At 37.4% G+C, this 15,627-nt stretch overlaps 1 protein-coding gene across 3 annotated transcripts in view; it reads left to right on the top strand.

Moving 5' to 3' along the window:
• The window catches only part of LOC579659 (glutamate decarboxylase 1), a 67,677-nt gene that overhangs the window by 10,267 nt on the left and 41,783 nt on the right, over positions 1-15,627 (top strand). Inside the window, exons 1-2 of one of the 3 annotated variants that reach the window (XM_011665713.2) lie at positions 907-2,339; positions 7,107-7,181. The exons of 1 other annotated variant lie outside the window; for it this stretch is intronic. In XM_011665713.2, coding sequence (XP_011664015.2) covers positions 1,970-2,339; positions 7,107-7,181 — 445 coding nt within the window. In that variant the 5' untranslated portion in view covers positions 907-1,969. Of the gene's footprint in view, positions 1-906; positions 2,340-7,106; positions 7,182-15,627 lie in introns of those variants that run through there. One more of the 3 variants, XM_779763.4, reaches the window with a different exon arrangement.

Here is a 15,627-nt window from a genome sequence, read left to right as displayed (position 1 = left end):
CGATGATGATGATGATGATGATGATGATGATGTTGATAATGATTTTGACGATGATGATGATAATGATGATGAAGATGATGATGATGATGAAGATGATGGTGATGACGATGTTGATGATGATTTTGACGATGATGATCGTGATTAATGGTATTGCATCACTGAATACATCAACTGTGACTGTGAAGTAGACTCCTCATAACCATTCACTTCAAATAATGATTATTTCTTACGAATTTATTGTTACCAACAACAAAAAAGTATAAAAAAATCATGATGAATTATTACAAATGCAGATTTTAGTCCTCTGTCAAATTGCGCATGACAACTCAAGAGACGTCTCGTATTTGACTTTAATTGAGCAAAAAAACTAGGCGCACTCTATAACCCCTACTCTATACATTACAAATACAAATACAGTATACGTCAGTTGTAGCGTTAAAATGTAGAGAAAATGAAAGTTGAATTTTGTATGATCACTAGTCTTCCTCAGATGATATAACTGTCACGTGGTTTAGGTTTCAGAGTACGTCAGACAATATCAAGTTTAATGTAAACAATCACCTCAGTTACACAAATACATTATTTAAAACAAAATCGAATTCACGTTAATGACTTTCGGTGGCTCGGTGCATCTCTTTGAAGCCCATCCAATATTCCACTAAAAAATGATCCCTTTGAATTTAGATGATATCCTTTTTAGTCTCGCAAAATAAATGTACCCTATTGCCCGAATTCACAACAATGGTACAAAAAAAACCCGGGGATTTAACCCCCCCCCTAGGTTTTATGAGACCATGGTTTAACCCCCCCCCCCCCCCCCCCGGGGTTTCAACCTCCTTTGTGAATCAGAAAATCAGACTGAGGTTTTAACCTCTTTGTACCACTGTTATGAATTCGGGCGTATCTGTCTGATCTAAAGCTCCTATTTGTCAGAGTATTTGGTGCATGGACTCATGACAGACATGATTCAATGAATAAATGAGTCTGGTGAACATGGTAAAGGTGTGTGTACTTTTGATATGATAGAAGACCGTTCTGTACGAATCTCTCCAAACTACTGATGCTAGAGTTTGAATGCAGTGATATGACTTTTATAATAAAATTAATAATACAATTAAAAAAGAAAGAAAAGGTCTTAATTACCCAGGGTAGTTAATACTGCTCTTCCTCCTGGCCCATCATTTGCAAGGTTCCAATTTACACCTGGTTAGAGAGGGGGGACGTGGATTAACGTCTTGACAAAAGATGTTATAGTGCCGGGCTGGCATTCGAACCTACAACCATGGGTTGAGAGGCAAGTAAATGAACCACTATACCACGATTATTGAATGCGGTTGTTTTCAGAGAATGAAAACTCAATTTTGAATAACTCTAGATCTATCTAAAGTAGAAGAAAGGAGTTATATTTAGTTGGGCAGCATGAGACAAGCTTTCGGGACATGGCAGATTATTGAGGCACCTGTCGTATTTTGGACACTCCTCAAAGCGTTCGCCTTCTCTCCAGGGGGTATAGAATGGACAGATCGCGCATGCGCCAAAAACAACGAAGTACTGAGCTCACACAGTAGTCACGATACATTTTGTTCGGTGAACGAGCACCCGCAATTCAGAATTTACAAGTTTGAACCACGAAGACAGTTCATGTTTATTAGTGTAGCACAGTGAGTTGATTTTGGACTGAAAGAACGTCGATACATAAATTATCAACGAAAACGAATAAATAATCATATTATGAAGCATGCGAGCTAAATCAGCACGCGCTTAAGGCGAATTATGTTCTTCAGCAAGCTATAGAGACTGAGAAGCTATCTGTAATCAATCCTGGAATCAAGTTCGTGTTTTGGCATTAAGCTACTTGTAACTGAAAGAGATAGAGAAAGTCATTAACGTTGGTGGAAGTTTAAAAGTCTGATTACACTGTAAGAAATTCGCAATAGTTCTTTAAGGGAGATTAGCGGCTTGATTGATCATGCCTCTCGTGACAAGACTCTCCGGCGAAGGGGTGATTTTATCAGATTCTAATCGGATCGAAACGGTGGAAGAGGATGAGGAACTAGAAACTATTCCACGATCTCCGCCCACCCGCGAAAATGGAGGCGTTGTCGATGCCGGAGGAGGGAGTGATGGGGGAGACGGAGAGGAGGATGACCCCGATGTGAGTGGCGGTGGTGGTGTGCATCAAAACAGAGCAATGAGGCTTTTACAGGATAGACGGAGACTTGTGGATCGAACGGTCAGTGAAGGCCAGCTGAGGATCGTTCCAGTAGGACTACGGGTAAGGAGTAAATCCACCGATGATGATGGTGAGAGACCAGACTTCTTCGAACTACGCGCCAAAGGTAATATTCTACTGTCATTATTCTATAAATATACAGGAGTATAAATCCACTCCTGCTCTGTCATTAAAGGTCTTAACGAGATTGAAAAGTTCTCATTTGCATAATATCCGCACAGGACGTAGTATATGATATATAATGTGGAGTCATGTCAGGTATAAATTCGTTTTGAAGGGGAAATCCACGCTCAAAATTGCGGGGTCCACTCTGAAATTAAACGCCTGTTTTGAGGGAACCGATTCCACTGTAATATTGGAGTGGACTCAACTCAACAAGATTGCTTATCTTCGCTCAAGCGTAAAATATCGTCAGATAGCTGTGAAGTCAATGAAATGAAAATACCCTAAGCCATCCACAGGTATACACATTTCATGAGAGTATTTGGACATATTTATTTTGGGAGGCTTCTTCTTACCTGTTGGGGCCGAATGGTAATTACGATAAATGGAAAAATATAGAATACCAGTATAAATAAGAGATAACCATGATTGGATATGTGGTTGACCACCAATGAAAGCCTGGTCAAACCTCACGAATGCACCTTTAAAGGTTCTTTTTTTTCCCCAAAAGATTACGCTCTCCCATATGTATCAAATGCTCAAATTACATTGCTGTAAGAGAATAAAGATATATATTATATATATATATATATTATTATTATTATTATTATATATATATATATATATATATATATATATATATATATATATATAATATATATATATATATATTTTATGTATATATATATATATATATATATATACATATGTATGTATATAAATAACACATAGTTCAATTTGGATAATTGATATATATATATATGACTTTTATACATACTTGGATTATATTATACGCGTGTGTGTGTAATTTTTTAAGTATGAGAAAAAAGTATTTGTTCCGACTTACGTTTCTTGAGAATTTGACACATTACAGCTTTAACAAATATTAAACACAGGCCCTAATTCAACCAGCCCACCTTTTATTCTTGAGCTAATAAAAAACAGAAAAACATAAATTTTACATACAGTGTTACAATGATATATATAATGAGAGTTCTTAAATTACAACGAATATCCAGATATTGAGCTAAATCAATAAACTGATTTCTGCGCTCGCATTTTTCTCTCTCGATGTGGTCTTGTAGATTCATGATTGCTACGGGAGACTATATTATTGAGCTTCTATTATAAGTGACAGTAAACAAAAAAGCAGGTAATGATCTGGCATATAAACGTTCGGTCAAGATTTACAGCATTACAATGTGTTGATCTTTTGTTAATTTTTAAAGTTGGATCGGTGTCTACATCCTCGCTTACGGAACTCAGATTGTGTTGTTTAGAATAAACTTTCAAGAGTCCAAATTCCAGATTCAAGAGAGACGATTTATTGTACATATTCAACAATACAGAAACTTATTTTCTGTTGGTAATATATTCTACGGAATCTTTTTGAGTATATAGGCTGAAGGCAAATTCTATTTGCTTTAAGCAGGCACAAGTCAATGATTTTGTAAAAGAGAGGGCATACGACAAATGTAAATGATTTTAAGTAGAATACCAGTAAAGTAGCTGACAAGCAAAAGGAGAAGAAAAAGGAGCAGAAAGATTAGAACCTCGAGGGGGGGGGGGTGGGAAGGACGCATTCTTAAATTTGCCTATTGAGGGTATGCCACTTGGGTTTCAAAAGGTGTGTGTGGTGGGGGGGGGGGGTGGCTCACACTCAATTTGCCAATGAATATAAGTGTATCACTGTATCCAACGAGTGTGATGGCACAGTCAGATGCGGATCGAGGGGGGGGGCGAGCGGGCCTTGCCCCCCCCCCCCCGCCAAAAAAAAAAAGAAGAGGAAGGAGAAAAAAAAGGGGAAAGAAGGAGATCGGGGGGGGGGGGTGAAAAGGCCTTGCCTCCCAGGCTGTTGCCTCCCCGCCCCCCCCCCCCCCCCCCATCAAAAAAGAGGAAGAAGAAAAGAAAAGAAGGGGGATATCAGTTGCAATTTTCCCGCCAACAACGTGTATATCAGGGGGTGGGGGCCGAAAGGCCCTTGCCTCCCCCTCCCCCCCCCCCGGAAAATCTAAAAGAGAGAGAAGGAAGGGAAGGAAAAGTGAAAGAGAAGACAAAGGGAAAGGAAAAAAAAGAGAAAGAAAAAGGTAGGAGAGATCAGTTGCGATTTTCCCCACCAACAAGGTAGAAATTGGGGAAATCGAATTCAAACGAGGTTTATTTCTAATTCCATAACGGTTGTTTACAATAATGCTGAAATTACATAATTTTCCGAGATTTTTTCTCACTTTTTAGCAATTTTTTTTTGCGTTTGCGATTGCGGTTCGAAAATGACAAATTCCTAAATTTACAGCCAGGCAAGAAATATGCTTCTTGAGATGCCTACATGTCAGAGCCCGTGAAACGGCGGGGATCGGGAGCCTCGAGCTCACTCACCCCCCCCCCCCACACCCCACTTCTTTTTGAAAAAGTATATTAAACAGAAAAGAATAGTTAACTACCAGTGTCACAAAATAATGAGGTATCAAAATATGCTCATCTGACCGTGATTTAATGTCTAAGACCCCTAAGCTTAAAAAGGCTTTGCCCCCTGTATTCCACCTAGGGCCCTAAGGCGGCCCCTTAGATGCTCATCTGACAGTAATTTAACGCCCCTGGACCCCACGCAAAATAGTGTCCTGCAAGTGTCACAAAATAATAAGGTATCTAAAAATGCTCATTTAACCATCGGTAATTAAACGCCTAAAACCCCTGAGCTTCCGGGGGCTCTGCCCCCTGAACCCAACCAAGGGCCCCAAGGCTGGCCCCTGAATGCTTGTCTGACCGTAATTTATTGCCTTAAACCCCTGAGCTTCTGGGGGCTCCGCCCGCTGGACCTCACGCCAAATAGTGTACAGTCAATGTCACAAATAAGGTACACAAATATGTTCATCTGACCGTAATCAAATGCCTAAAAAGGAAATAGAATTAATGAGAATTTTTTTCCGGGGTCGGACAAGGTATCAAAATATGTTTATCTGACCACAGGCGCGTAGCCAGGGTGGGGGGGCGGTGGGGGCGGTCCCCCAAAAAACGCTGCTCCTCCCCCCCCCCCCAAAAAAAAAAGAGAGAGGAAAGAAAAGGAAGAGGACGTAAAAAGGACCAGATAAAGAACAAACGTGAAAGCTTCCGCGCTTCGCGCAAGAGGGGGGGAAACTGATTTTTGACAAGGATTATTTTCGAGATCAGTAGAACGAATCGTCTTCTTTCTCTAATAACTTAATGAAATGTCAAAGCTTCCGCGCTTGGCATAGGAGGGGGGAACTGAATTCAGACAGGGACTAATAGTCGAGAATGGTAATACGAATCGTATTGTTTCTCTAATGATTTTTTAAACGTAAAAGCTTCCGGGCTTAGCGCAGGAGGGGGAAAACTGAATTCGGACAGGGATTAAGCGTCGAGAATGGTAATACGAATCGTATTCTTTCTCTAATGATTTAATGAAACGTAAAAGCTTCCGCGCTTCACGTGGGAGGGAGGGGGGAACTGAATTCAGACGAGGATTATTTTCGAGAACGGTACAACGAATCGTCTTCTTTCTCTAATAATTTAATGAAACGTAAAATCTTCCGCGCTAATTCGCGCAGGCGGGGGGGGGGGGAACTAAATTTAGACGGGAATTAAGAGTCGAGAACGGTACAACGAATCGTCTTCTTTCTCTAATAATTAAATGAAACGTTAAAGCGACCGAGCTTCGCGCAGGAGGGGGGGGGGGGAACTGATTTTGGACAAGGATTATTTTCGAGAACGGTACAACGAATCGTCTTCTTTCTCTAATAATTTAATGAAACGTCAAAGCTTCCACGCTTCGTGGAGGATGGAGGGGGAAACTCGATGGCCCCTCCCTGCACCCCCCCCCCCATTACGTCACTGCTGGTTACCAATACGTACCTAATATTGGCTCGCATAATTTAAAATTTGGCCCCCCCCCCTAAGAAATCCTGGATCCGCGCCTGCGGCACAGTAAAAAGTTCGCATAAGATCATTGTAGAGTCACAAATTTTGTGGAGTTAGATTGAGCATCCGCATGATGCAGTTATGCACATTTCAAGCAATTTTCATAACTAACATTTTGACAAGCGTGCAATTTTTAACATCTAAAAGGCAAAACAAACTTTTTTCTTGCTCTTTTTGTGAGGGAAAGGAACAAAGATATATATCACCTAATAACCATCACGTTCAGTTCGGATCAAAATGAACAACTGGACATATGTATATCATCCCCAGGTTGTTTAACAACACATGGCGTCTCTGAGATTTTATAGGGATTGAGTGAAAGCAATATGTATCATCTTCTCTGTGCATTATTCAGTGAGAATAAAGATTGAAAAGGTGTGAGCACACTTTAAGTAACGAATGGCGATTATCTTCACGGGTCTAGAAGCAAAATACTTCGCAATATTTCGATTCCTTCCGTACTCAAATAGCTAAGCGAGTGAGACTATACAATCCCCTTGTTTGAAATTTGCTTCCTAAATTTGTTTCTCTCTGTTTACATTTCCATGACCGGCCAAAATCGAATTTCCAAAGGAGTGTCCATCAACATACCCGTTAGTGTTGACTGAGTGACACATCCCGTTTCCAACCTTACGGAGTAGGAAGCCATTCTCAATTGTGGTGAAAGTACCAAATTCATAATGTTTGATTACTTTATTTAATGCTAACATATACATTTATGTTAAAACAACTCTTTCTCTCTCTCTCTCTCTCTCTCTTTCTAATTCGGATCTAGATGTAATGAAAAACTATTGGCTACGACAAACATTCACGAGCTGGTGGGCTCTTAGAAGCACGCCTTTTGCGGCAGGTAGGCAAATAAAGAACAATCCCCGTCAAAATATACATTGCTTTTCCCTCCCGTTTGGTAGGAATAACCAAATACCACCAAACAAGATAGCAGTGTGAGTTTTGCCTGTTTCCCCATTCCGCTTTGCATTTGACTTTCACATGGTAACCCTCTGAAATCGGAACGCACACTTCTTTATCAAAGTTATGCGTAGCGCTCATTCATTCTTCAACTTCTGTCGATACACCTCTCGTGTTTCTTACGGGATCCGAAGACAGATTAACAAATTTCAGGAGGAAAACGCTGGTATATTTTGACAGGGTCTTCTCTATTTTGGTCCAAGGTGTCGCAGTTCGTTGCTTTTTAGTGTGCCCGTGCTTTTGTTTTATTTGCATGATTACCAACTGGTTAGCTTGATCCCTCGTGACATCCATCCGTTCACCTCTGTATATCGAACCATAAGAAAAAATACGTATTTTGTCAAGTAGTACTAGTGGATCAGTCTACATAGGCTGTAATCGTCACTGAACATTTTTGTTCTTCTATTTTGGATAGGAAGGTGTAAAGACTTCACTTTTGTTACCTATCTTTAGGAGCTTAAATCAGCCTGAAAGAGTGTGATAAACGATGCCCACAATTTCTATAACTAAGGTTTTACCAAAAAGTACCTTTTTAGCCATGAGTTCGCACACGTTTTGTCCATTATTATTTGTCCACTGCCAATATTGCTGATCAATTATTTAATTACTTTCCGCTGTTAAGGATGGTCTGAGATAAGTTATGTACACTAGAAAATGAATACAAAAAAAAAGTACAACATTTTTACAAGCACGTGACATGTGAACTAGTTCAAAATCCGTTTCAGAAATAATTAACAGTTAAACATATATTTTCTTTGTCAGAGAAATAACGTTTATAATATGGTGTATGCGTCTAAATATGTATTAAAAAAAATAATCAAAATGGTCTCTGACAAATGAATACGAGGACCAAACATTTCTCTTCTAAATCCAGTGTAACATTGTTCATTTATGCATCTGCTAACTGCTTACCCTTTGTTCCTGCCCTTTCGATCCTGCTGTCATTTTGTCATGAATCAGTTACTTTTCGTGTACATTCCCTAAAATGATATTGCTTCAAGTCATTTTGATCCATTAGGGTATATGAATTAGACCATTTTGGGAAAACAAGAACGAGATAGGTGCAAGGAGACATCAATTTCAGCGTCATCTTCTCCGACTTCATCATCTTTTAGCAACTGACATTAAATCCTGGAGCCATTTAATCTTTGTTGAAATTCCAGTCTCCGTCCCAAAACTATCCTGAAACCACTAAATAACATTTTGACTTGATTTGCATGTATATATATTACAATATGTATTTACATGCCTGTTCCTGCTTTTTTATTGTTATTCTGACGGCGTAAATAAACTGAATTGAATCTCATAATCGAATCTTTTGCTCTCAGAGTTGTTCATCTTCCTCCGACAGGATGGGCTGTCAATCAGTTATGTTTTCGTATATACGTTAAACATGAATGAATTTCTGAATGATTTGACATGGAGCCTGGCCATCAATTTAAGCATTTTTAATTTCTTCAAGTACATAATAGATTTGAAATGAAGGTTAACAATAAATATTTACAATGCAACTTTCTTTATTGAAGGAACTGAGTTCTTTGACAGTTGGATGACAGCATAATATTAAAAGCTACCCATGAATGTCTACGATGATCACCAAATCGTGTCGCTTCCAGACATTTTAATTTATTAGAGTACTAACAGGTCAGATATTAGTATTCCTGCCCAGCTAGTAGCCACGGTCATATATAAATAGAATATTTCACTCCCTATTCTAAATTAGAATGAGGATAATGTATCCTAATTTCTGATGATTGACCCAATTCAAATGAGAACATTCACTGTCCCGGTAATCGGATAAAGCTATCTAGAACGTGAGGTCATGGAAACCATTTTATACATAGTTTGATAGGTTGACTACATGGCCATTTATAAACTTTATGCATAATCACGATCTAAATTTATGTTTCACGTCCTGAAATTTTGAAATAGTGCAGTGCCCTCCTAAACGAACCATAAATCTAGCCGGTATTAACATGCTAACTCAGATATTGAAAACTAATTATGATCTCACAGAGGGTATTATGAAGTAATGAAAATAATCATCATCTAACCATACTTTATCTTCACGGAGTCTCTTGATATTAAAGAGAGATTGAGATTCATTCGTCCGTGGTTTTTCTCTGTGTGATTTTACACCCCCACTGACTTCAGTGTTTTGGTTTGGTCACGTGATCTGAAAAAACCCACTTGCTGAAACGAGTACGAGGATTTTAATGAAGCTTCTGTCGGTACCAGTCTCAAGTGAAGGCTTTTTTTTTTTTTTTTTTTTTTACTGTTTGCGTATGCATTGAAATGACAAGAAATTAATATTTCCCCATCCATCTTTGATCTGCTTTTAGAGATTAACACAACACTTTTGGCAGGGTATAATATATAATATGCAAACCAAGACTGTTTGGTGTGAATCAGTTCGCTTTTCCCCTTATATTCCCCTCAAGTGTTTTGTTTTCTTGCTTAATCTGTAGGCGTCCCTTTTTTCACGGATAGCTTTTACTGATGTACTGTAGTGGCTTTAAGTAAAATCAAATTAATAAAAAAAACGATCAGCAATGTGGAGAGAAATGGGACACAAGGTCTTACGTTATTATGTAGGAATTCTTAGTGTATCAGTTTCCCGGGTACTACTTGCTGTATTGACTGAATATTTTTTAATTATTTGGTGAAAAATCAAAATGTTACTCTATAATTATGTTCACCAATATAGAAACAAGATTAAGCGCATAACATGAGGAGGTTGATAAAGACTCTGTTAATGGGACTTTTTTTGTAAAGAATATGTTTTCCAATAGAGTTTAAGCTTTTTTTTTTTACATCAGTATTTCATTCAAATTTGACGAAAAGATAAAATAATACGATTTAAATGGGGAATGGAATTTTGTTCAAAGTTAAAAATTCCGGTAAGCATGCTCAATTCTCCTGATAGAGAAAATACCCTGCATAACTCTTTCAGTGATACATTTCTACAATATGTCGTTGATGATTTTTAGAGAGATTTATGACTATAGCTATGTTTCTGAGTGATAACCATATCTCGCATGTTGAACCGGACTATCATGTATAGATTGTAGAGATTGTACCTTGGCCTATATTTTGTTAGCATGATAATAGTGTGATATCGGTCACCTCGGTACCCCAGACCCCAATTTAACCCAAGTGAATTCAATCACAATGTGAGAATTGTGACACATGTGTTGCATTGACATCCCCTTGAGTTGCGCTCGTGGTTCCCCACACAGTTTGTACCTCAGTCACACCGGTAAACCGATTCCATAACCGCCCGATTCTTGTCCATTCGGGTGAGGTCATGTTTTTTGTTTCTATCTCTTATCGGCCTGGGGTCGGTCTCGTCGGTTGGACTGAAGTATCACTCACACCGCCAAACCTACTTCACATCGACTCCAAACCCGACTATTTCTTTGCAATTCGGGGTAATGTAATTTGCTTTGCCTGGTCGGTTTTTTTTCTCGGTGTGACTGAGGTATTTTTATGTGTATGAGTGTGCGCTGTGTGTGTGAGTGTGTGAGTGAGTGCCTGTGTGTACGTGTGAGTGATAAAGGCGCAGTATGATGTGTCTGAACAAAGAAATCATCATCATTTAATATGATAATGAACAAATTTTCTCACTGGTAATTTAGTTATCTCAGTAAGTTATTAGAAAATGCATGTATACGAGGCTCCCATGGATTTTTGTTTTGTTTTTAAATGCGAGTATCCTCTCTAGTGAACAGACGATGGCATTTGTATTTTTACGTATAAACTTAACGCGGTTTAGGAATACTGTTCATTTTAAATTTTGAACATAAAATCTTGGTATTGGGGCATAAATGTTATATTCACACATTTAAATACTTTCATTTATAAAAACGATTCCTGATAGCTTCATTTTTTGTGTTGAAAACTAATTATATCATTTTTTTTAAATGAATAGTATAAAAGAATAATAAAACAAAATACATGAAGCGATTGTAAATTGAAAGGAGTAAGATTCAAAGGGGACTTTTATTAACAAAATAAGAAATAAAAAATACAGTCCTATTTAGAGAACAGGTAAGCTTTAGATCTAAGCACGGCGGGCTTACGAAATAAATAATTTTCAAAGTAAAAACGTACAAAACGAAAGAAACAGCGGCAACTGTAAACAGACGATCGAGATCGATTCTCTAGCGGGTGGAATTACCGATCAAGGAATGTTCAGCCGGCCAGATTGCACTAAGATGCGTTTGGATAAGGCTACCAGGTGGCGATCGATAGATTTTAAACTCGGAGAACTTAAAAATTAGAGAGACGTTCACACTGGGTGAACTCTAATAATGCGAGTACGTTACGTCCCATTGAGCGTGTGAACAAGATGCTTTCCTGTAATCGTGGGTTGGAAGGTTAAGCCGAGTATATTTGACCGGAAGTGAAGTAGGAATATTTAAACGGAAGTCTTTTTTTCCCGGGCAATTTCAATGAAAGATAACATCGAAGAAACCGTTGCATTTGACATACAACGATGGTAGAAGTGAATTTAACCACATTCAATCAATAGTCCCCTTTATATTAATAACAAGAAACTAGTTCAAGTAATCTAAAAAAAACTCAGCACTTTTCGAAGTGTTTTAATTTAAATTTTTCTCTATCCCTTTGACAAATGTTTATTCAAATAATTTCAAAAGGAAGCTCATTTATAATAGTAATATTTTGTCAGTAGTAGTTTGAAAGATTACATCACGAATCTAAACAGGGAAAAATGTCTTTATTTCATTTTCCTAGCCATGGTTTCTATTCTATGTCAGAACCACCGCTTTATATTAGCACCTGCTTCCAAGTCATTACCCTCTTTCATCCGCATTAAAAAAACACGTGATTCAAGTGGGCATAAACTAATCATCATTGCTTGGTAAAAAAAAAATTGAGCTACGTTTAATTATTCTACCTTGCATTGATTTATACATACATTTGTATATATTGTTTCTTATGTTTTAAGTGTTTAATGGTTGTATGTAGAATGAAGAAAAAAGTAATTGAAGCAAACAACCAATAAACTCTAATACCTCCCCGATCTATAACAAACGATTAATGGCGTGTTGGCATAAAACACGATTTTAACTCTGTTCGAAAAATCAACCTATAGTAAGGCAATTTCAATGGCAGTGTACGTCACCTTTTGAAAAGTGCAAACATGAAAGTGACACATTATGTAATTTTGAACATGATTTCCATGAGACATGCGATAGGGTATTGAAATTACCCTTTAGTTTAAGTAGTGGCAATCGTATTTTAACTGTACTGTTTCTTTATAGAAATATTTCCTCAATCGTTTAAACCACATTGTACAGAGATTCAAGGCAGTGAGAACAGTGCTTTGACTGATCTTCGGGGAGGCTAGTTTGGGCGAGTCTATAGTCAGTTCGTGCTTATGCTTGGTTCAGATTTATTTCGGTACTGTCTTATTGGGTTAACCCTCAGAGTACCTAAAATTTACTACCCTTGATGTCGCGACGCTTAAAGACAAAGTTGAGTTCTCGTCAAGCAATTACAGTTTGAAAGAAACTGCCTGGAACTGATTTCGAAAGGTATATAATGTAGTACATAAGAGTTGGTGCATACTGCGAGGGTCTATAGAATCATCAACATGATAAGAAAATGACCTAATGTTATTGACAGTCATAAGCACCCAACACACAAAGGTAAATATGGGACTACACACACAATGTGGCATGAATGTTGATTCAAACATTTCAGCTATTACTTTTCATATTTCGAATGTGAGAGCATTGAAGAGCAATGTGCTTTCAAGAGACATTTCTTCAATCTATAATATTCGAATACACTATCGTTACAATAATGGAAAGGCTTACAAATCATTATACACCTTTACCAGAAATCAACCTTCCCTTCAAGATGATATTCACATCGGACAAACGTTTCTTAAACGTTCTAAAAACTAAAACTTCTTAAAGAACAAAATAATGACAAATTGGAGAAACAACTTAGACAAAGTGGGTTTAACATGATCGCAAATACTTCCAAGAAATCAACCGAAGGCAACCCCAATAGGCTTGTTCGTCACCTTTTCAAATTTGCCAACAGTACAATGAACTATTACATAATCCGAACATAATACCTATTTATATAGGCAATACAAAAGAGTATATCGAAATTGCCCTGCAGTTGATTTATTAAACATCTTTGAGACTGTGTTCTTAACTATCGCTTTGTAATATCGTATTCAAGTGATATATCGAATAGATATTAACGGAATTACTTCCCAAAGGAAGCAAAACTAAAATTACTTGTGAACATTTGAAGCGTACTGTTGATTATTTTACAAATTAGCAAATACATATTTCATTTGCCATTTTAGCACACAAGATATACCCTATTTCCGATAAATTCGTTGATATATGTGTATTAAATGTTATCCATAGCCATTGCAAAGGTCAATGGGTTAAACCAGTGCCTTATGTATGCGTTCGAGTCGTATGACATTCATATCTTATGAAGATAACACACTGCAGTCTAAGTGCGGACATACATACGTCGACTATGTCCTCACTTCGGAATAAATAATAATATAAGTCAGTTTTCAAGTTCTATGTCCAGGAATAATCTCGTAGTAATAATAAAGTAGTGAAGATGGTGCACATTGTACGTGAATGAATCCGATGGTCGTGGTAATGTGGAGCGCTTACAGATGGCATTACTTTTAAGCGCTTTCTAAGTCCAGATTATTATTATGATTATTATTATTATAATTGAAATTATTTTTGTTTAAATTTAAATCATTATGATGATAAGTAGTAGTAGTAGTACCATTTAAATCCGTTTCAGAAACACATCTTCATAGAATAACCTAACTAAGCAAGGAAATGACAATCATGGAGTATTACTATGTTTTTATACATAAGGCAGCTTCACCTACCTGAGAGACCTGCAACCATAACTAACAAAGCTTCGTCAGTTATCCATCTTATACACCTGGGTCGAGAGGGGCAAGACAACAATGGGGTAAAACACCATTCCAGTGATATTTAGGCACTGGGAAAGGATTAAATAAATATGACTTAATTCAATTCAATTCGATTCAATTCTATATCATATAAAATAACATACATATTATAAGAACACAATGGTCAAGGACATAAATAAACTGAATAGGTTGCAACCTGAAAGGAAACATAATCCTTATAATAAAGGTTGACCCTTTCTTTATAATAAAAAAATATGAAATGTATTCGTTACTAAACATTATACAATATACTAATCGCATAGGAATTTAAAAAGAAACAATCAACAATATGCTATCTTGACAGTACTCCCATATATGAACACGAATTTAATGAATAATTGATATAATCCTATGAACAAGAAACTGATTGTAGTCTACCTCCATATACATTTTTTAAAAGGCTTTAAATATATTTAAGCCTCTCTAAATCCACATGCAGAAAATGCGTTTGGTGTCAGTTTGGTTGTCCCGGTACATTGTAAAGAGATGTATATAATATTCATAGCTTGTATATAGATTGATGGGCTGACTTTTGCAGGATTACCAAGCGAGAGTTCTACTGGTTTCCATTCTTCATTGTTATGGAGATTTTATGTATCTATAACACCGCGATCCTTGATTTCGGTACATGAGAATGGTGATGGATCACAATAGTGGAATGAACAGATATTAAATTGTGTTGTTGATTTACATCGTATTTACGTCAGAAGAAATGATAACCTCTGGCGCATTGGGAAAGTGCACTCTAAAAATAGAGTGCAAAATTTTGCTGTGCAAAATCGCTGTTTAAAAAAGTTGGGTAAAGTATTACCCAACCTTGTGCGAAACACCAAGTCCCTTCGAAATTTAATTACACTTGCCATAGTGTCATATCAAAATTGGACTGTGCGCATTTCCGGGGTAAGAAAGTAACGATGCAGATTAATATTTGAACCACGCGTTGGGTAAACACAAGTTTTGACACCTAAACGTTGGTATTATGACACAACTGATCTTAAAAACTATGAATGAAGCGCTAGCGTGGTCGGTCGTTCCGAATTAGCTATTCATCAAATTAATCGTGTGCAAGATCGACAGAGGATGGACGACTTTGTTCGAAATAGACTACGATCATGCACTTGTGTCTTTCCGCAGCATTTATTTGCATGAATGCGTGTAAATCTTCTCAATATGGACATGAAATTCCTCATAATTCTGGACAACACATTATTCGTATGGAGAATGTCATCCGCAATGCAGTCACCTACTGCGAGCACGCCAAGCGAAAGACTGTCTAGCCAAGAGAGAGAGAGAGGTCTGCTATTTATACACTACACTACATATAGCATGT

The sequence above is a fragment of the Strongylocentrotus purpuratus genome, unplaced genomic scaffold (genome assembly GCF_000002235.5).
Source record: "Strongylocentrotus purpuratus isolate Spur 01 unplaced genomic scaffold, Spur_5.0 spur5_scaffold_6, whole genome shotgun sequence".
Lineage (NCBI taxonomy): Eukaryota > Metazoa > Echinodermata > Echinoidea > Camarodonta > Strongylocentrotidae > Strongylocentrotus > Strongylocentrotus purpuratus.
This window is presented reverse-complemented; position numbering and strand designations above follow the sequence as displayed.